The following is a 21,355-nucleotide window of genomic DNA, read 5'->3' on the forward strand; positions in this document are numbered from 1 at the left end:
TTATTCTCTGATAGTTCCTGCCTATGCCAAGATGCATATCAGATTACTGCTGACTAGATTTTCTAGGTTTGAACTTCAATGTAATTTTTTTTGGTTATCTTCAATTTTAAGCTAAAGTTATAGACTTAGAGGTATATTTTGATAGTTGGGTATAAAATGTTAAAAATTATTTGAAGAAAATAACATTTTGTGTTTATAATAAGTTCCCTATAATCACAGAACTTTAAATATTTAGATAATAAAATAAATATTACATCTTAGTTTCATAGCTTAATAAGGGCCACTTTTTTTTTTTCTTTTTTCTGTTTTTCGAGTCAGGGTTTTTCTGTGTAGCTTTGGAGCCTGTCCTGGAACTCACTCTGTAGCCCAGGCTTGGCCTCAAATTCACAGAGATCCACCTGCCTCTGCCTCCCGAGTGTTGGGATCAAAGGCGTGTGCTACCACCGCCTGGCGAGGGCCATTTTTTTTAACAAGGTAAAATTCCATAGAAGGAATTCATGCAAGGAATTCCTAGATGATTTCCAGATGTGGTGACATTTCAGTTGTGAGTTGTCTGTAGCACATGCTTTTGAGGAACCCTGCCCTCTGTGTGTTCATGAGCATCATTTTCATATGCTGGCTGTGTTTGTTTGAACAGCACTAAAAGATCTTGTGTTCTCAGTGAATGCTGGGCAGAGTTGGGCACCTACCCAGGAGTGAGTGAACAGCTCAACCTCTGTCAGCACTCACTGGTCCACGTGTGCTTTTATGAAGCAGCGCTCACCCGAGGCCACTGGTCCTTTTCTCCCTTCCAGTTCTGGCTCCTTGCTCGTCTGAGACTGCTTTCTTAGCCTCTGTTCTCTGTATGTTCCCTGATGATCTATTTGTCAGTAGCATACATTTCAGTCCTGCTCTGCCTTTTCCACCTAGAGTTGCAAACTTTTCTGTCCTGCTTCTGTGTCTCATGTAGTATGTTCAACAGGTAGCCCAAGTCAAACCTGGGCAATGTAGAGATTTTTATCATTGATAGGGAACTGAGAAGCCACCGTAATGTAGAGCATCACCATCTATTTACTTCCACTCAAAATTTGGGATTCCCCTGGGTTCCCCCTTGCTTTTAACCCGAATGTACCCAGTACACCAGTAAATGGTTCTTGCTGCCATGTGTGTTGCAGAACTGATCTCTCCGGTTCCCTCATCCAGTGACGCAAGTCGTTTCTCCCCTGGGTCATGGCAGGTCCCCTGGACAGCTCATCCCAGACCCTGTAGAAATACAATCTAGATCGGAATCCCACTGGCTTTCCTATGTAGTATGAAGTCTACATTTATTTACCTTCTAAATATTGTCCTAGAGCCAATCTACATTCTTTGGATCATGAGACTCTAAGCTATTGGCTTTTCTGTTTTTAAAAGTGCCTTAGACTTTTTTGCTCTGGTTCATTTTGTTTGACAAGTCTAGGTTTCCACATACTTGTTTGGTTGTGCTGCCCTCCAGACTAAACCCCCCCCCTACACACACACACACACACACACACACACACACACACACACACACACACTTCCTCTCTGTCCTCCAGACTCACACACTTCCTCTCTGTCCTCCAGACTCTCACACACTTCCCCTCTGTCCTCCAGACTCTCACACACTTCCCCTCTGTCCTCCAGACTCTCACACACTTCCCCTCTGTCCTCCAGACTCACACACATTTCCTCTCTGCCCTCCAGACTCTCACCACACCTTCCTTCTGTACCTCCAGACTCTGTCACACACTTTCCCCTCGTGCCTCCAGACTCTCCACACTTTCCCCTCTGTCCTCCAGACTGCTCACCACTTCCCCCTGTCCTCCAGACTCATCAACACTTCCTCTCTGTCCTCCAGACTCTCACCACACTTCCCCTCTGTCCTCCAGACTCACACACACTTCTTGCTCCAGACTCCACACATTTTCCTCTCTGTCCTCCAGACTCACACACACTTCTCTGTCCTCCAGACTCACACACTTCCTCTCTGTCCTCCAGACTCTCACACACTTCCTCTCTGTCCTCCAGACTCTCACACACTTCCCCTCTGTCCTCCAGACTCACACACACTTCTCTGTCCTCCAGACTCACACATTTCCTCTCTGTCCTCCAGACTCACACACATTTCCTCTCTGTCCTCCAGACTCTCACACACTTCCTCTCTGTCCTCCAGACTCACACATACTTTCTCTCTGTCCTCCAGACTCACACATTTCCTCTCTGTCCTCCAGACTCACACACATTTCCCCTTTGTCCTCCAGAATCACACACACCTCCTCAATCAGATCTCCCAGTCTATGTAAAGCTAACTACCATGTGTGCTAGTCTCCTGTGTGTTCTTCACAGGCTTACCATGTGGTTGTTACTGTCTGCCTGTCTTCTCCAGATCAGTTCTACAGCTGCAGACTTGTGTCCTGCGCTCTACTCTCAGCACTTGAGTGTGGCTCTTTACGCAAAGATGCTGGAAATGTTCTGTGTCTTGTGACACTAAGCTCTTAGCCGTGCCATGCTGGTTAAAGGGCAGTGCTTTGAGAGCCTCATAACTGTGTTGGTGGCTATGTTAGTGTAGGGTGTGATGCCAAAGCAATGCCTAAAATAATTCATATTTCAACATGGAATGTTACATATTGGTCTGAATAAGTTGTTAAGAAAAATGCCCAGTTTAAGCACTAGTCTGTATTGTTCTGTGTTCTCATCCCTTCTGCCCCCTGGTGGCTACTGGCATAAATGCAGCCGTATGCTACTGTGGTGAACTTCCTAGTGTTTGAAATGAGTCTTCACAGGATGGTTTAGGCAGAGTTCTGTCTTGGACACTTGGATCTCCCGAATCACTTCAATTACTTATCTTCTCAGTCCTGCTGAGTTTGGCCATTTCCCAGGAGACTGGTTAAACACCTTCCCGCGCCTCCTGTTCTTCACTGTGGTCTCTGAGAACTGAGGATTCTGTTACTACTACAGCATGCAGATTGGTTATTTATTGGTATTCACTGAAGTTACTTCCTACAGTGTCCTTTAAAATACAAAATGGATAGAATTGTGATTTCTGTGTAGAAGTTTTACATTCCTAGTATTTACAGATGCTTTTTAAAAATCATTACAAATGGCAAGTTAGTTTTTTGTTTTTCTTGTTAAACCAAGCAAAAAAATATACTTCCTGCCTGAATGGTTTCATGTTTTGGGGTATATCTTTGTAATAAGCGTGCCCATTTAGAACAAAAGTGTGGAGCGAGGTTAGGAAGTACCTCACCATCGTATTCCTAGTCAGAACTTAAATACACCCTGGGGCTATGGAGAGGGCTCATGCTTAGGAATGCTTGTTGTCTTCCAGAGGACCCAAGTTTGGTCCCAGCACCCATATCAGATAGCTCATGACTGCCTGTAATTCCAATTCCAGGGGACCTGACACCCCCTCCTGGTCTCCGAGGGTAGGCACACATGACATGACGGACATTCACATTAAAAAAAATTAGCCAGATGTTGTGGCACACACATTTAATCCCAGAACTTGGAAGGCAGAGATAGTCAGATCTCTGTAAGTTCTAGGCCAGCCTGATCTACACGGTGTGTTCCAGAATAGCCAGGGCTACGTAGAAAGACCCTGTCTCATAAATCACCCTCCTAACGAATGCAAATAATAATTAAAAGGTTTAATTAAAAGATTTTAAAAGCCTAATTGGAATATGTGTATTAATGCATACTTTTTTTTTTTTTAATAGAAATAAGGTCCCGCTCTAGTATAGACTCTAATGTGACTATGAATGAGCAATAAATAACAGGTTCCTATAAGATATTTGAAAAGTGCTGGTCACCAGTTTTCAGCCACTCCTGGCTTAGGCTGGTCAGTGTCTGAGTGACATAAAGCACTTCTCTCTCAAACTTAGAAACTTTCCATGTTTATGTCTTGGTTTTATTGTTTGTTTCAAATGAGATCTTGCTGGCCTGCACTTAATATGTCTCCCAGGCTGGCCTGATGCCATGCCTCCCTCCACACCTGGCTCCTCCTAAAGGAACTCACTCACAGTCTTCTTTAAATGCTGTCGTGTTTGCAACAAGAGAATTATATTTGGTTCTCTAACTTTAAAACATTATTATTTTATTTATTTATTGGTCTTCTGTGTATGCATGTACGTATTTTTGCACATGCCACAGCCTGTGTGTGGAGGTCAGAGGGCACCTTACAGGAGTCAGTTCTCACCTTTGACCGTATGAGTCCTGGAGAGGGAACTCGGGCCGTCAGGCTTGGTGGCAAGTGTCTACCTGCCGAGTCATCTTCCCAGGCCCAGTTCTCCCACTCTGGTTAACTAGAACAAATTGAGTACAGTTTTCAGATAAATGTGCCTTTTAAAGTGTACTATGATCTGCTTACTGTAGAAGTTGCAATGTTTCGGAGTGGTGTGGTGACTCTGTGTCCTTTCCTAGTATGTGCCGACAACAACCATGTCCGTACGTGGACAGTGACACGGTTCAGAGGGATGATCTCCACTCAGCCAGGCTCCACTCCTTTAGCGTCATTCAAGATCCTGTCCTTGGAGGAGACAGAAAGCCATGGCAGCTACTCCTCTGGAAATGACATAGGTAGGCATCTTCCAAGATGGAAATCTAGGACTGGGGTTATCATGGGAATTTTGTGTTTTATTTTTGAAAGTCATTCAAACAAAGTATTTTTTTAATGTGTGTATATATAAGTAAGTGTGTGTGTGTGTGTGTATGTGTGTGTGTGTGTGTGTGTGTGTGTGTGTAGGTGTAGGCTGACCTCAGAACGATGCTGACACAGGGTTTCTCCCGGCCTGGCACTCACCAAACAGTCTAGACTAGCTGGCCAGTGCTCTCCCGGGATCTGCCTGTCTCTGCCTCCAGCATGGAGATTTTACACACAGCCCTGGCCTGGCTTGTTCCTGTGGACTCTGGGATGTGAGCTCAGGTCTGTGTGCTTTACTGATGCAGCAGTCTTCCCAGTCCCTGTAGTTGCCTTATTAGTTCTGTGAATTCACAAATTACATTATTGAAACATTTGTTACTATTTAAGAAGTTAAGATAAACAATTTCCTCTTACTAGCATTTCCTCCTTTAAGTCTTATCTCTACCAGCTAGATTTGTTTGTAACTAATGCTGTGATTGATTGCTGTGCATAATTGAAACTTTACAGTTTTTCTTTTGTTTTTAACAATTATTGAGAATAAAATTGAAGCTGGGAAGAGTCAACGTTGTTATGGAATTGGAGTTGTTTGATCAGCCTGTGCACATCACTGTACTCTGCTCCCAGCAAAAGAGGTGTGGTTAGCCTGATTCTCAGTCTGCGTACTGTTCATCTGTGAAATGGGGATGATGATGGTTGCTTTCCTTATGTAGCACCTAGGAAGCACAGAGCCAGCATTTACCACCTGCGATGAACATGCCACTGTTCCTTTTGTGAGTGGGTATGCCCATGCATGTGAGATGAAGGCTGGGGAGGTAACTCAGTGTCAGCCTGCTTCCTCAGCACGTCAGCAACAACAAAGAACTTGTTTTGTGGAAGCTTGTGTGTGCCACATACTGTTTATGAAAAAGCTTCTATTAGAGTGCAGTAAAGAAAGAATTATTAATCTCCCCAGTTTCTCAGGGCAGGATTTATAGTTTGGTTCAGTCTTCCCTTCCTTGCCCAGTATAATAGAGGAGAAATAATTGAGTCATTTTTTAAAAAATGATGTATTTTTATTTTATGTCTTATCTTTATGTTTTATTTTATATTTATTTGTTGGATGACAGAAGAGGGCAGCTGCTTTCCAGAACTGGGGTTACATATGGTTGTGAGCCATTGTGTGGGAGCTAGGAACTGAACGAAGGTTTTCTACAAGAGCAGCAAGTGCTTTTAACCTCTAAGCCATCTCTCCAGCCAAAGCCTTTCATTTTTATATTGAAAACCTTTGAGTGCAGCCCCAAGTAGGCTGAGCGTCCATAGTCCAGAAGTCCACATCCCAGTCATCTGCAGCTCTTTCAGCCCTGTGTGAAAGGTGAAAAATTCCGCACAGTGCAACTTGGTTCCCTTCATCCTATTAGATCTTTGTTTAGACTGATGTCCTGTCCTCAAGGTGTCTCATTCTGGATGTGGAAATTATAAAAGTCCAAACATTTCAAACTGAAGAATTCGTCGTCCAGGAGCCCTGGACGACGTGCTGTTGGGCACCGTGTGCTGACGCCTGCTAGGTGGCAGCTGCTGGTGGTTTTCTGGAACTTGATGCAAAATTATTTCTTTACTTGGTGTCCTGAGAAAATAGAAAAACACTGAAGGAGCAATGTGGTTGATGGAGGCTTCTGATTACTTAAATTCTTTGAAAAACATTACATTTTGTGTGTGTGCACTTGAGTGGGCGTTGGTGTGCTTGTGCTCACTCTTGCCAGAGCACACACATGGAGTCAGTTCTCTCCCGCTGTGTGGGTGTGGGAATCCAACTCTGGTCATCAAGCTTGGTGACAAGTGCCGTTAATGGTGGAGGCATCTCACTAGCACCATTACATTCTATTTTTGAAGTTAATCTTCAGAAGATGTTACATTTCTGCTTGTAGGCTTTCAAAACAGTAGTAGGGATACATGAAGTGACTTAGTGTATATCTGCTCTTGACCTGTTGGAGCTAATGATCAAGGCCGTGTTCCCAAGCCTCTGTCTGGGTTGTCAGAATCTAAGCCAAAGGGACCAAAGGGGCCTTCTGGTACTGTTCCTGCAGCTCCTTCAAGAACGATTACCATCAGCTTATACATCTTTAATGCATGAAATACAGTTTTGAAGTATTGTGGGACTGAAGATACGGCTTAACAATGAAGAATACTCCCTGCTCTTCTGGAAGACATGAGTTCAGTTCCCAGCGTGCACAGAGGGAAGCTTCTTGGGATCCAGTGCCTCCTTCTGGCCTCTGTGGACTTGTACTCACATGTGGCACACTAACTAACACACACACACACACACACACACACACACACACACACACGTACACTGGTATACTGACACAACTAGATGCCCACACAGACACACTCAGACACACATGCATGCAGATACACTCACACATTCACATACTGTTAGACAGACAGACAGACACATACACATACACACACACACACACACACACACACACACACACACACACACACCCTGAAAGAAATACTTTAAAAAAACAAATGTTACATATTTCTATTGTAAAATTTAGTGTAGATGGACATTGACATTGATTTAGGGCTTGTGCCACAGCAACAGGCATGACAGTTGTTTGGGGAGAGAGTGTTAGAAATAAGATGCTTTTGTAAAGGAAACCGTTTCTCATCCAGTCTGGCCTTCCTGTTTTCTGACATAGGACCTTTTGGAGAACGAGATGATCAACAAGTGTTTATCCAGAAAGTTGTTCCCATCACTAACAAGCTGTTTGTCAGGCTGTCATCCACTGGAAAAAGGTAACACTTCACAGAAAGATCTGTGTATTCAGAAGTTGCCTTTGTTAGAGGTGGAAGAATGCACTAACCACATTGAAACAAAAGTTCTGTGCTAGCTAACTACTAGAAAGGTGAAACTCAGAATCTTCATTGACTCAGGATGTAACCGACTGAGAGCACCATAGAAAAGCGAACAAACCTTTGAATTTAAACGTCTCCCATCATGCACAAACGTTATCTACATTACTGTGTCTCTCAGATTTCCTGACCATCTCTACATAGAACAGAAGGAAGGTCATGCTTGGCTGATGATCATGTGACCTGCACACCTGCCATAGCTCCCAGTTAGCAGCTGTGTCTCAGTTCACATTTGTCCTCACTCTCCCCTGGAATGGCCTGTCTCACTGTGCCTGCGCTCATACAGCAGGGATGCCACTCTGGTCTTGAGTGCTGTTGGGACTTGCTTTTCTGCTTTTGTCTTTGGAGATTTTTTGTTGTTGTTGTCTAATTTTAATGGTGATAAGTGGATTTCATGGCAGACAGATGTACTAAATTCTAATACTATCCTTGATTAGCTATGCAAATTCAACTTAAGTGACCTCCTCATTGGTTGCCTGGCTGATTAAGGTTCCATTGTCTGGAGAGTGTGCTGTAGCTGGAGTTTTCTTGTGTCCACCCGGTTCCTGCAGCTGCTCTGTCCCAAGTAAACACACAGAGACTTATATTACTTATAAACTGTATGGTTGTGGCAGGCTTCTTGCTATCTAGTTCTTATATCTTAAATTAACCCATTTCTATAAATCTATATGTTGCCACATGGCCTACCAGTATCTTTACATCTTACTTCTCATGGCAGCAGCTGGTAGCATCTCCTGACTCAGCCTTCCACTTCCCAGAATTCTCTTCTCTGCTTATCCCACCTCTACTATACTTCCTGCCTGGCTACTGGCCAATCGGTGTCTTATTTATCAGTCAATCAGAGCAACACATTCACAGGATACTGAAAGACATCCCACAGCATTGTGCCTTATGGTAAAGTGACAGAAACAGGATCAGAAGTCCTTAGAGTCACTGGCTACAGGGGATATTGTTAGAAATGAGCTTTCCTGTCATTTTGTTTCACTTTGAAAATGATTGTCCCTAGTTCTGCTGTTTGTCCTTCTGCATGTCAGACAAGTGAGCAAGTAAAATTCCTAGGAGCAGTCATTAAGCACCCAGGGTTTCTTTTCAATGTGGCTGGTGCTGCTGTTTCTAAAGTTCCCTCTGCCTCTCTCTGGCATGTCTCCGTTACATGGTGTTTTCGTGCATATACTCTGAGAGTGGATAGGTTTTATTTTCATCAAGATTGCATGTAGTCATTAGTAATTCATAACTGAATTCTATAAAATGACTAATGTGCCTGAACCATCCCACAGATTGTGTGTTCTTAGGAAATGAATTCAGAGTTTGTACTGTAGTTAATTTGTACACAGTGCAGAAGCTGCCCACTGTTTTTGAAGCTGGACTCCAGCTCTAACAGGCCTGGTTTCATCCATGTTCCATTTAATGCCCTCTTCTGTGTTTTTATTTTAGACTCTGAGTGAGATGGATTTTTATGATCTAGAGGGAGCTATAGTAACAGAACAAGTTCAGGGCACTGGAGACAGAAATGGAAGGAGCTGACAGTGAGTAGGTCAGAAAGCCGTCCATAGACTAAGGACTCGATCCCATGGTGGGAGACCATGGCAAAGCCATATTTGTTCTCATGCATGTAGTAGCATCAGTTATTTTTTTAAAAAAATAAACCACAAATACAGATGTTTTAAAATTTTAAGTCACTTTAAAAATACAAATGTTAGTCATTATATGAATAATGAAAAAGATTGTCCTGAAAAACAAAAAATTGATGCTTCCACATTCATTCCAGGTTTTTAAAATACTAGTGCCTGGGTGCTGGAGCTATGATTGCTACTTTCGCAGAGAGCCTGGGTTCAGTTTCCAGCATCCCTGGTGGGCAGCTCACAACCATTTATAACTCCATTTGCAGAAAGTACCTTTTCTGCCCCCTGGGTCTAGTCACTAACACATACATATAAAATAAATCTTTTTCAAAGTTGTACCAACTGAAATAAAGGAGAAATCATGTCTTTACAAGTGATCATAGCGGGCCTTACGCGTGGGAAATAGTGAAGTTTACCCCCCCAGATGGCCCTGGGCCTCATCTCCCCCGTGGCCGACGCCTCCTCCCTTCGGTCACTTGTCCTCTCACTTGCCGTCCGCTCAGGCCTTTCCTGCTGCTCAGCCGCTTCTCCTGTGCACAGTTCTGGAGCTTGTGTGGTTCACACTGTAAAGGTTGTGCAGAAGCTTTTTCTTTTTCAGAGTCAGTGGGCTTTCTTTTCATCCCCCTCGCCCCCACCACGCTTTTCTCCTTGTTTTCTCACATCTTCCCTCTGTACACGTCCACGTCCACATTCAGGATGGCTTTGTGACTAAATCATCTCTTTCTGTCACTTGAGAACACACTAATGTATGAGAAGCTCTTCTCATTCAGAAAAACCAGACTTGTCTTTTCTGCCAACTCTCTTCAACCATTTTAAAACTATGGTAGATACATGTTCATTTGGAAATTTTTCATGTAGACAGTGTATGCATTTGCTTCCTTGGGTCGACAGCCATCCCGTCTTTGCAGGATTTGTGAGATCCAGGCTGTCGACTGCACTACAATATCCTCATTCACCGTGAGAGAGTGTGAGGGCTCCAGCAGGATGGGCTCACGGCCAAGGCGCTACTTGTTCACAGGCCACACGAACGGCAGCATCCAGATGTGGGACCTGACCACAGCTATGGACATGGTCAACAAGAGTGAGGACAAGGGTATGTAACCACACAGGAGGATATTTGTCATGAGCTGACCTTTGACCTCGGATGTGAACAAGTGCTTCTTTCCTAAGATGCAGGTGGCCCCACTGAGGAGGAACTGCTCAAGCTGCTAGACCAATGTGACCTGAGCACGTCCCGCTGTGCTACCCCCAACATCAGTCCTGCCACATCTGTGCTTCAGCACAGCCGCCTTCGGGAGTCCGACTCCAGGTGGGTCAGAGAGAGGGTGCATCCTGGTGGACTCGATGCTGTGAGCATTCAGCTGGGAAAGCTAGGACTTTCAAAGTCCAGGTGGGTCAGAGAGAGGGTGCATCCTGGTGGACTCAATGCTGTGAGCATTCAGCTGGGAAAGCTAGGACTTTCAAGTACAGCTTGAAGTCAGATTAGTTGCTCTTGAATTGTTCAGATATTAATAAATTTTTATTTGTATGCATAGCACATTCTTTTCATAGTGTGCCCTCCATTTCTGGATTATAGTTCATTCCGGATCTAGTCAAGTTGACAACCAAAAACTACTGTCACACTTTCCCCTGAATTAGGACCATCACGTATCAATTGGATACAAAATTGGATACTTTGTGGAGTTTTTGTTCTCATCGCTCAAGTTCAGTGCTAATCAAAAGTGGTTAAGTTATCTTGTCTAATTTCGTATTAAAGCAGTGTGTACTTAGTATAATGAAATACTTTGCCTTTTCCACCGTATTGACAAAAACATTTCAAATTCTGGAAATCCAAGGGCCAAATATTGAGTTACATTGATTGCTTATTGGAGCAATTTTAGAGCCTGTTTTCCTCTTTCCCTGCTATTCAAATTTTTTGCTTGATTGTGAATGTGTGTATGGTATCACTTATGTTGGTAATTGTATGTAATCCAGTCTACTAGACAAATGCATTCTCATAGAGAGGTGTGGGTAGTAATATGCCTTGTATGTTTTATGATGTTTTAGTTGGCAGTTTAACTGCTGAGGTAGGCTCCTGAGACCTTGAAGTACAATCGTAACTGACATTTTTAAAATCTGTCTTTCAGCCTTCAGCTCCAGCACCATGAAACCATCCATGAAGCAGCCACGTACGGGGCGACACGGCCTTACCGGGAGAGCCCTTTGTTAGCCCGAGCCAGGAGGACCGAGAGCTTCCACAGCTACAGGGACTTCCAGACTCTCAGTCTCGCCAGAAACTCAGAGAGGCCGGGCCCAGAAAACGGTCACGTGGGTCCAACCCAGGCAGCAGGGGAAGGCAGTGTGTCTGAGAGAAAGTCCCCTGGGGCAGAGCTGGGGCATGTGAAAGAGTTAGACAGTGGGTTCCAAGTGCAGAGAGCAGCCGAAGGGGTGCCAGAGTCCAAGAAACGGTCGTCAGAGGACGACGGTGAGCATAAAGTGGAGTTGCGGAAGAAAGGGTTTGAAGCAGGAGGATTCCTTGGTAGAAAGAAGGTTCCCCATCTGGCATCCTCACCAAGTACCTCCGATGGAGGGACCGACTCTCCTGGTACGGCATCCCCATCTCCAACAAAGACCACTCCGTCACCACGGCACAAAAAGAGTGACTCCTCGGGCCAGGAGTCCAGCTTGTGAACTCACAAAGTGCATGATTGTTTTGGTAAATTTACATGAAGAACAAACCTCCCTGGGTTTCCGTACATTGGCTTTTACATCAGAACTCCATAGGCTACAATTTGACCTGCTTAGTGTTTTCTGGACCGACTCTGCTGAGGCAGGGGCAGAGCATATTTGGGGCGCAGGGACGCGTTCCTGGACAGCTCAGAAGTAGCCCCAGTCCTGCAGGCACATGTAAGAGCAGTTTGTAAGCAGGAGTCATTGCCCGGCTGCCCTCTCTACTGGCTTCTGTCCCAGCACCATGGTAGTGCCCTTAGAGCAGGTGAGGCGGTGGGCCCAGTTGCCCAAGGCTTGTCTTGCAGTGGTACCTTAACGTTAATCACAGAATCTCCTTGGAATGTGGCTCCCAACCCTTGTGAATGCGAAGTGTTTACTAGATACTTGATGAGGTGCTATGTTGTGAAAAAGTCTCATGTAACTCAAAACACTATTATTGGACCCCAGGCTCCACTGTGCACTACGTCTTTAGGGTTGTTTTACTTCCTTGTGGTCATTTTCTGATGCTTGTTGTTGGGAGATACTGCAGCATGCACCACCAGTGTTTGATACCTGAAGTCTCTCCAGTGGGAACAAGTGTCCGTGTCTGAATAGGTAAAATAATGACGACAGGGGAAGCCGGGTATCCAGAAGGGCAGCCCTCTGTTTGCTGCTTTGCCTACCTTAGGAGCCACTGTGTTTTTTCAGTGTCTCACAGGATTGGAGTTCTGGATTTGGAGTAAAATGCTTCCATATGTAAAACTGTTGTTTTGACTTTATTTTGAATTCTGAGGGCAAAAGAAATATTTTTGTACATTTTCTTCATTTAATTGGAATGATTTACACATTTCTGTAAATGGAGAAAATGTAAATTTAAACCTATGAGTGAATAATGTATAACTCCCATTCCCAGAAGTATAATGAAGTTGGAAAAAATTCTTTAAAATTAACTATATTGTCAGTGGTTTCACAAAAATCCCCTTGTATTTATTTGTCAATTAAATCAAATGAGAAAGGTTAAGGCAGTGTGTCTTCAGTTATTTAAGGAACAGTATCCTGTTTAAGCTGTACCCACAGTGTTGGTTAAAAAACAAAACAAAACAAACAAACAAAAAAGAAACGTACTTACCATGTAAGAAGATCACTAAAGAAGAGAGGGAAAGTTGATTGGGACTAAAATTTCATAGAAAGATCGTGTGAACCTTAATCCCAACCTGGCAATTGGAGGCCAGCCTGGGCTGCATCATGAGCCTCTGTCTGAACATGGAAGAGTAACTTATTAAAGCATGGCTGCAGCAGTGTTCTGCAGGTCTAGCCTCGGGTCTCCCATCTACAGGAGAGCTGGATTCCACTTATCTAGATGCTGTGCCTACCTTGTCAAGGTTGTGACTCAAAGGACAATGATGAAACAGCTGTGTACTGTGTTGCAAAAGGAAAAGCAATTCCATGGTGAGAACAGTACAGGCCGTTTCGGTGTTCTGCTGAGGGGGTATTGTTCTCACCTCTCAGATGGCACAGACCACAGAGGGAATAGTTGCCAGTGGCTGAGCCAGCTCTTGGACCGAGGTCTTTTGTTTGAAAAACCTACAGTTTCCTTCTTGGCTTTCCCATTAGGATTGCCTGGCCTGGTGTTAAATATAGTTGTCTTAGCCCTATTCCAGCCTTGCTGAATTTGAGTGTCGTAGTGAACTCATTTTGGGAAGGGAATCACAGTTGATTGTAGTGTACGTTGAATCAGAACATGCTCATCACATTCTGGTTTCTTAATAGGTAAGCCTCTTGTCATTTTTTATGTGTATCTCAGGCTTGCTAGAATATTCTTTCGTAAGTATATTAAACCTCATTCACATTGAAATATCTATTGAGAGCGTCTTTATGTGCATTATGAGTGCATTGTTATACCTGTCCTTTGCGTTCTTCACCAGCTGTAGTATGTTATGTAGATGCCAGCATGAGTGCCAGAGCAGCACAGCATGCTCTAACAGGTTTGTAAGTGCTTGGGTTCTCTGTGTAGTTCATGTTGAGGGGGGTTAAAGGGACAGGAAGGCACAAGAGTTCCTGAGATGAAGACAGTGGAGGAGGAATGGCAGGAAGGAGTGGGCAGGTAGTCGAGACAGGACAGACGGGGACAGGGAGGACCCCAGGGCCCTGTAAAATACAACCTTAGATTCCCATCAGCAGACTCCCAGACTTCAGGTCCCTCTCAGCCTGAAGGAATGTTTGCTTCCTTGGCAGCTGGGTCTTCTGCCTTTCCCAGATGTTGAATTCTTTGTCTAGCCCTGGGAAAGTGCTCAGTGATCCCCTAGACAAGAACCAGCACCCTGTTATATTTCCTGGGGGGCTCATCCAGGTCTTGATGACATCTATGCAAGTGCACTTGACTGAAAATCAGGAGAAGGACTTGGGGGAAGGTCCCTTCCCTGCAATGGGCCTGTCCACCCAGTTAGCTCTCAGCCCACCCAGAGAAGGGGGTTGTGGGTTGGTAGAGTGGTGTACTGTTATCTTGTGACTGAGTGGGGAATTCTGCTGCCACTCCCTAGCCAAGAAGCACAAGCGGTGAGCCCCAATAATAATGATATTGATAATCATTGATCATATTCCTGGTGAAGAATAATGGGACAAGGCCAGTTCCTTACTGGGTATGCATGGAGAATGTCACTTGGGTCATCAGATTTTAAGCTGAGTGCAGGCACTGGGGCCTGGGCTGGCTGGACAAGGAGAAACTTGTTCATCTTTCTGTTTCTTAGTTCTTAGTCTTGTTTTCTGACAGAGCTTGCTTTGATTTGAGGTGGAGTGCGCCCGAAATTCCCATTGAGGTCTCTAGGAGGGAGGGAGGGGGCAAAGTCCTGTCTGAGTAAGAAAGCTTCTTTACATGCTGCCACCTCAGAGGGGCTTTAGCTGTTGGTGCAGGATACCGTGGCTACTGCAAGCTTGTCTTTGTTGTTGTTGGAATTCCTCAGACGTATGCTGTGTGGAGAGGCTGAGGAACAAGGTCTCCCATAGCTGCATTGCCTGGCTGACCTTACCCATGCTCCCTACATGCACATACCTTTTCCAGACCGACCTCCCTCCTCCCCTCCCTGTCCTTACTGTGTGCAAAGCTCTGTTGGCATTGAAAGACAGTGGGCTCTGGAGCCCCCACCACCACCACCACCACCAGTGGAAGAGCACTGGCTGTGGAGCTGTGGGTGGGGCGTGGCAGCAGCAAGATTGTACACCTGTTGGAGGCCCTGGGCTAGACCCTGGGGTAGCCTGCCTCCCAGCACTGCTGCAGTCAGTCCATGTAGGAGACAGAGGACTATCTCAGCAGCATAGCCTTATGGACTTCCTGGCTCATGTGAGTTTGCATTGGTGCAGGGCCAGGTGCAGGACAAGCTGCTGGTGGTAACAAAGAAGGTCATCATCCTACTGAGTTGGGAGGCTGGAGGGGAAGGCTCCGTTGGTCTTCATAACTGCTCTTTCTGCCCTGCATCTCCAGTGGCTGGAGCCTCTTTGCCTCTCTTCTGCATCTGCTTCTCCTCCAGGTCTGTGCACTCGGGTGAACTACTGGTCACTGGAAATGTCTTAACCTTGGCCTTCAGATCCTGTGAGGCCAGAGCAGAGCAGCGTGAATCACTTGGTGTGCACTGTGCTCCTGTGGCTTAATGTCATGATGAGGCATAGAAAATGGTTCTTAAGGTAAGCCAAGTGTTCTGAGAGATGGTGGCATCTTGGAAGCAAATGGAACTGTGAGTACCTGGGCCCAAGTTCATGCACAGACAGACAAGGGGACAAGATGACCCTGACAAAGACTAGAGAGGAGCTGGGAGTTGTAGGGAACTGAGGCACAGGTAGGTGTGGAGATCTCACTGCTCAGTCTGGCCTCTGCTCAGGATGAACAGGGTAGCAGAGAAAGGCCAACCCTGATGTAAGACTCTCCTCCTCTGTCTCAGTGCAGGCGTGACAAACAGGTTCCAGATTCTCCCATTGTCCACTCAGCTGCTTCCTGAGCACTGGACATGACAATACTCTAAGACACTCAAAACAAAGCCTGATTTTCTTTTACCAGGTATAGCCCCAATTCATTCTGGGTTGTTTTCCTTGCAGGAGATGATGGGAGAATTCATACCCACCTTTGTTCATGGAGCCTACTCATGAAAAGAACCAAAAGAAAAACAGGTTATTGAGTTTTTCAGGTTGTTTGTCTCCATTTGCAAACACCCAGAAATTGGTTGTGAGTCAGACTTCCAAGTAGTACTCCAGTGCCCACCCAGGGTTTTATAAAGTTTAAAGGCTTCAAAAGGAAAGAAAACTTTTCTATGTTCCTCCATCCCTGTCCCCATTGCTTGACCCAGTAGGTGATGAGACTCATCTGAACCAGTCTCGGCTGGTTATAAGGATAAGGCATTTTGAGTCCAGCCAGTTGTCAATGGACCCAACAGCAAATCTATTTATTGTAAGCCACTCTGTTCAGTTTTAGAGAAGAGAAAATAAATGCCTTGTGTGTGCATTAAATTCTCCGGTGCTGTTTGAGTTCCCTGAAAGGCTAGCTCTGGAGATATCAGATCTTGGCATTTCCTGAATCAGCCGGCCCTCTGGCTGTTTCTCCCTGCCACAGAATCAAAGAGTAAAGGCATCGTGATGCACTGATCTTATGATGAAAATAAAGCAACTAATGGAAAACCAGAAACCGCCTATGTAGTAAATCCAGAACCACAGTTTGCTTTATCTGCTACTCACTATTGTGGTAGATCACTCTGCTGTATGAAGACTGGTGTTTTCTGTAAGGTTTACCTGGGAACTCACCAGCCCTCAGGGTAGCGGCGTGTACACAGGTGGTATTAAGTTACTACAGATGTAATTTGGATTCAACCTTTTATTAAGGCTCTATTATACAACACTATCTTTGAAGCCAAACAGCTGCTGTGGCATCCACCAAGCCAACTTGTAAAGATCGTCCGAGGTAGGTTTGTTCATGTCATTAAATCTCATAAGAAAGCTAGAAAGCATACACAAGTTACCAGGGTCTGGGCAAGTTATATGTGGTATGTAACAGGTCAGAGTTTAATACATTGATAATCAAACTTCTTCTTAAATCAATGGAGTTATTCATCTCTGTAGCAATTCCAAGGACTGGCTTAAAGAACAGAATCACATCTAAACAAAGTTTAAGTGTTTGGTTCCCCCCTGCCCCCAAGCTTTATCTAAATACTACCCAGTGGATAGATGGCCAGTGAATCTGGAACTTTTTTTTTTTTTTTTTGGTTTTTTGAGACAGGGTTTCTGTGTGTAGCTTTGCGTCTTTCCTGGAACTCACTTGGTAGTCCAGCTGGCCTCAAATTCAGAGATCCGCCTGGCTCTGCCTCCCGAGTGCTGGGATTAAAGGTGTGTGCCGCCACCACCCAGCTTAGTCTGGAACTTTGAAGTGTTGGGGAACCATACCTGGGAGACTAATGGTCAGAGGGATTAAAAGGAAGGCTATTTCCCATTTCCCTCTCAAGGTCAGCTTTGTCCCCAGGGACCTCTGAGGTATAACTAGGGAATCACCTGGTGTCTTGTTCAGGGAGACTATGGAGAAGCTATCCAGTGACTGTAGACTAGTTAGAGCACACATTGAGTCTACAGAGAGGCATGTCAACAGGGAAATTTCCTCCATATTTGTGAATGAAGCCATGGTCAAACAAGGTTTCTGACCTACCCTCACATAGATGGGACAACTGGTGAGGACCAGACCCTCATCCAGCCTTGACAGTTAAAGAGAGATGATTAATGTTGGCTGCCTGCATGGTGCTAAACACACAGCAGGAAAGTATCACCCTCCATAGACATTAGGCTTAGTCCTCAGGAGGAGGTGTTTAGACAATGTTTCTCACTAATGATTTGTTCCTGATTGGAAAAATGCTACCCAGATGTAGGACCTCATAATCCTGGTTGAATTCTGTAGTGCATAACTGCAGCCATGAGAGACAGCCCCCCTTTGCTGTAACCTAATAATTATGAGAGATAAAGCTTAGTGGACTGGCCAGTTCTGTTTATTTCAGAAGGTAGAAAACTTTTGGCAAGACGGGAAGGTGCCTGTTATGATGTGTACAGACATGGTGGATTCCCCACCACTTTAGTTGTGACAAGGGGTGGAAGTGTTTGATTCTGCTCTTTGCTTTGACACTTAAGGGTGGCATGTGTGCCACAGGTTTGGATGACAGCTCAGCATCCCGGAAGTCCAGCCTTGGAGTGTTGGGAGATAGGCATAAATAGTGGCTTTTAAGCAAAATAAGCAGTTAGTCCCTCGCAAAGGGCCATAAGATATTGTCACATAAACTCGGAAAAATGTCCTAAAACTTTTAAAACTAAAGGAGGTTTTCTGGGAGCAGCAGATTCATATTTTATGAAAAGTAATAGTTGACAATCTCGCAGGTTTTAGTTCTGAAACAAGACCTGGGTTCAAGCAATGGTGTTCTGGTTGTAACATTTCCAATTTGCATGCATGAGCTAAGTCCTGAGGAACAGCTAGGAGAGCTGTGCTGCTGAAGTGTAGTTGGACTGTGGGAAGCTCTCAGCAGCAACTCTAGACCCTTCCCCATGTGTGCATGCAGAGCTGGTTCTCCACTTCATTGTGGAGCTGTGACGGCTAGTGCAGGTATTGCTCATAGGATTTCGCCCTCCTCCTAGTAGTCTTGGTGTTAAACCAGTAACATCTCATTACTAATAACAAGTGTGTGCCGTCTTAAAGTGGCCTGGATTGTTTCTTTAACAGTGTCCCCGGCAAAACCCAGAGAACCAAATGTTTTGTCATCCACAAAATCAGCAGGGCAATGCAGTTCCTTATTTGAGAAAACCAGAGAAATACTTCTTAAGTCTCTACTTTCAGTATCTTTCAGCTTTTGTGACATGTGGTAACCAGGAGAAAGAGGATACAGAGCATGCACTCCAGGTTTCCATGTTACAACTTCCGTTCTTTACAGGTGGGTGTCGGTGAAGGTGGTGTGTTCCTTGGTTACTGAGCTGAAACCCTTGATGGTATTCATTAGTTCCTCTTCATCCACATACTGAAAAGCAAGCAATCATAAAACATGTTCAGTGAATTAAAAGCTGCCTATGTTCAACACTAGGATGTGGTTTGAGACAGACATTCCCTTAAATTCCCTTCACGGAAGGGATCACAGGAGATTCCAGCTAGTTCAACACACAGAGTGTCACACTATACAATCTTAGCCTCTGTGAGCCTCACTTTATCTGTAGAGTAGGGAAATTTGCAATCTGTGTGTATGTAGTTTATAAGATTTAAAAGAGCAAAAGCCCAGGACACAAGCTATTATGCCCTGTTGCTCCTACTGTGTACTGTATTTATCAACAGGGTTAATGTTAGGATCTCATAATGAACCGGTAACTTGCCAGGTGTTGGCACCCTCACAGGACTGCTGCACATGGCCCTTTACTAGAACCAGACTCACATGGCCAAAGCCTCTGATCACAGTCCCACAAAAAGATGATATGCTCTTGGTAGGTCCCAGCCACCTCTGATCCTACACTCCTGTAACAATGGTGGCTGTGTGCAGATTATGTGTAATGTTTCATCTGTCTTCATTGTTCCAGTGAGTAGATTTACGTTTTGAAAAAAATTAGCAAATATTCAATTTAATTGTCCCTGCATTTAAAACCTAGATCTAGAATGGAAGTATGTAATTGAGTTAACAACAAGATTAGGATTTTTGAAAAGATTTTTTGTTTTGTGTATGAGGCAATATCTCATGTATCTCAGGTGGCCTCAAACTTGCCATGTAGTTAAAGATGACCTTCAACTTGGGATCCTCCTGCTGCTGGAATTATAGGTATGCACCACTGTGTTCCTTGGGATTGGACCCAGGGCTTCATGCATGTTGAGCACCCTGTCACCTGAGCTGCCACTCCAGCCCCAGGAAGAGAACTTTTAACTTCACTATATATTTAATCTTTCAGAATAAGCACAAAGGACTTGGGTGATAGCAGGAAAGGGGATCTGGAGCCAAGCAACTTTAATACCTTTGTCATTAGTCAGAAAGGAACTCATGGAAGCCACCAGCTTTTCAGTGAAGGGAAAGTACAGAGAACTTTGGAGGCAGTGGACATGAAGGAGAGCTATGCTGTCTGCCAGTTTCTTCTCCTACTAGCTGAATGGAAAGGCATTACAGTAGATGTCTAGGATGACAAAGTGGGATCGTGGGTAAAAATCCTACGATGTTCTTCCTCTCAGCCACTAGGAAGCTTGAGGCTGTTATGAGATGACAGGTGACCCCTCAAAGCCAGTCATTCCTACTATTGGACTAAATTTATGAAAGATGGAGCTCATAAATGGTGACTGAGGGCTGGTGATGCATCTCAGTTGGGAGAGTGCATGTCTAACATGCACAAAGAGCCCTGGGTTCAATCTCCAGTGCTGCATGTTTGTTTTTAAAGGGAGAACATGGAAGCGCTTGCCTGTAATGGCAGCATTTAGGAGGTGGAGAAAGGAGTAACTTGTTCAAGGTCATTCTGAGATCCATGTAACCTTGTCTCGGATGACAGAATAACAGGAACATAGTTAGCATGGCTTTCTGGTTTTCTTAAAGTAAACCAAGTGTTGCATTTTATGCCTTTTAGGTCCGTTTCTGTATTTTCAGAATGTTTTATCATCTTGCAGGACAACAGCAGTTCCTACCCCGTTACCAAAGAGCAACACTGTTAAGTCAGTGATCTACAACAGAATTAGGCAGGAATAACACGGGTGGGTGCTCAAGGGCAGCAGCATGTGTACCGGAGGCCATCAACTCACCAGTCCACTGCTGTGGCCCATAATAGTTTCCCAGAGCGCGTCATCTGCCAAGTCCTTCTTGTCTGGAATGTCCATGAGCTGGCTGACACTGCGGTGGAGAGAGTCCTGGGAGTAGGCCTGGCTGATTTGGCTTTGACTTGGGATCCTCAGTACAGACACACTTCGGCTGCTCCGAATACTCAAAGGTGTCCCAGACCGAGGGATTCTGGTATCGGCTAATCCCTGAAAAGGAAGCTGCTGCTGGAGATGGATGGGTAACAGCATGGTTGGGAACTGGTTTTCACACATCATGCTTGAAAAGAATGATGTTCTAGGGCCTGCTTGAACTTGAACTCTGCAGCTATGAGCACCTGGAATACTGTGCCCTCATTTCCATGAGAAATGTGCCGATACTGTTGTTAGTGGCAGTGCTCTTGACCCCTAGGGCACTCATGCCCTGTCTTGGTGGCTATTGCTCCCACTGGGGCCAGGCCAGTGAAGCCAGGGGGATGGGGCTAGATTAAGGTGCTCTCTAACTTCACACTGACATGGGGCCTGCCTTTTGAACTTCTCTTCCCCCTTGTCAAAAGTGAACTATACTATTCATGGTTGCCCTCTAAGAGCAATTTATATTTTATTTTCAGAGTTCCGGACTGGTGTAGGAAGTGATCCTGCCCTTCCTCCTGTCCTCATATTTACCTTCTTGTAGGAATCTACACTCCATAAATCATCAGCTCTGTCATTATCACTGGCAAGGCAAAA

At 44.8% G+C, this 21,355-nt stretch overlaps 2 protein-coding genes across 3 annotated transcripts in view; one reads left to right on the top strand and one right to left on the bottom strand.

The window, feature by feature from the left end:
• Kctd3 (potassium channel tetramerization domain containing 3) overlaps positions 1-12,868 on the top strand; it is a 41,640-nt gene extending 28,772 nt beyond the window's left edge. Inside the window, exons 8-12 of the mRNA XM_036202576.1 lie at positions 4,420-4,575; positions 7,324-7,420; positions 10,068-10,252; positions 10,330-10,468; positions 11,286-12,868. Coding sequence (XP_036058469.1) covers positions 4,420-4,575; positions 7,324-7,420; positions 10,068-10,252; positions 10,330-10,468; positions 11,286-11,829 — 1,121 coding nt within the window. The 3' untranslated portion in view covers positions 11,830-12,868. The remainder of the gene's footprint in view (positions 1-4,419; positions 4,576-7,323; positions 7,421-10,067; positions 10,253-10,329; positions 10,469-11,285) is intronic.
• A 5,914-nt stretch (positions 12,869-18,782) lies between these two features.
• Ush2a (usherin) overlaps positions 18,783-21,355 on the bottom strand; it is a 701,257-nt gene continuing 698,684 nt past the window's right edge. The window contains exons 70-71 of one of the 2 annotated variants that reach the window (XM_036202543.1): positions 20,615-20,836; positions 18,783-18,872 (exon numbers count right to left, since the gene is read on the bottom strand). In XM_036202543.1, the coding sequence (XP_036058436.1) occupies positions 18,783-18,872; positions 20,615-20,836 (312 nt within the window). Of the gene's footprint in view, positions 18,873-20,614; positions 20,837-21,355 lie in introns of those variants that run through there. The other variant, XR_004946207.1, reaches the window with a different exon arrangement.

Source organism: Onychomys torridus, chromosome 11, assembly GCF_903995425.1.
Source record: "Onychomys torridus chromosome 11, mOncTor1.1, whole genome shotgun sequence".
Taxonomy (NCBI): Eukaryota; Metazoa; Chordata; class Mammalia; order Rodentia; family Cricetidae; genus Onychomys; species Onychomys torridus.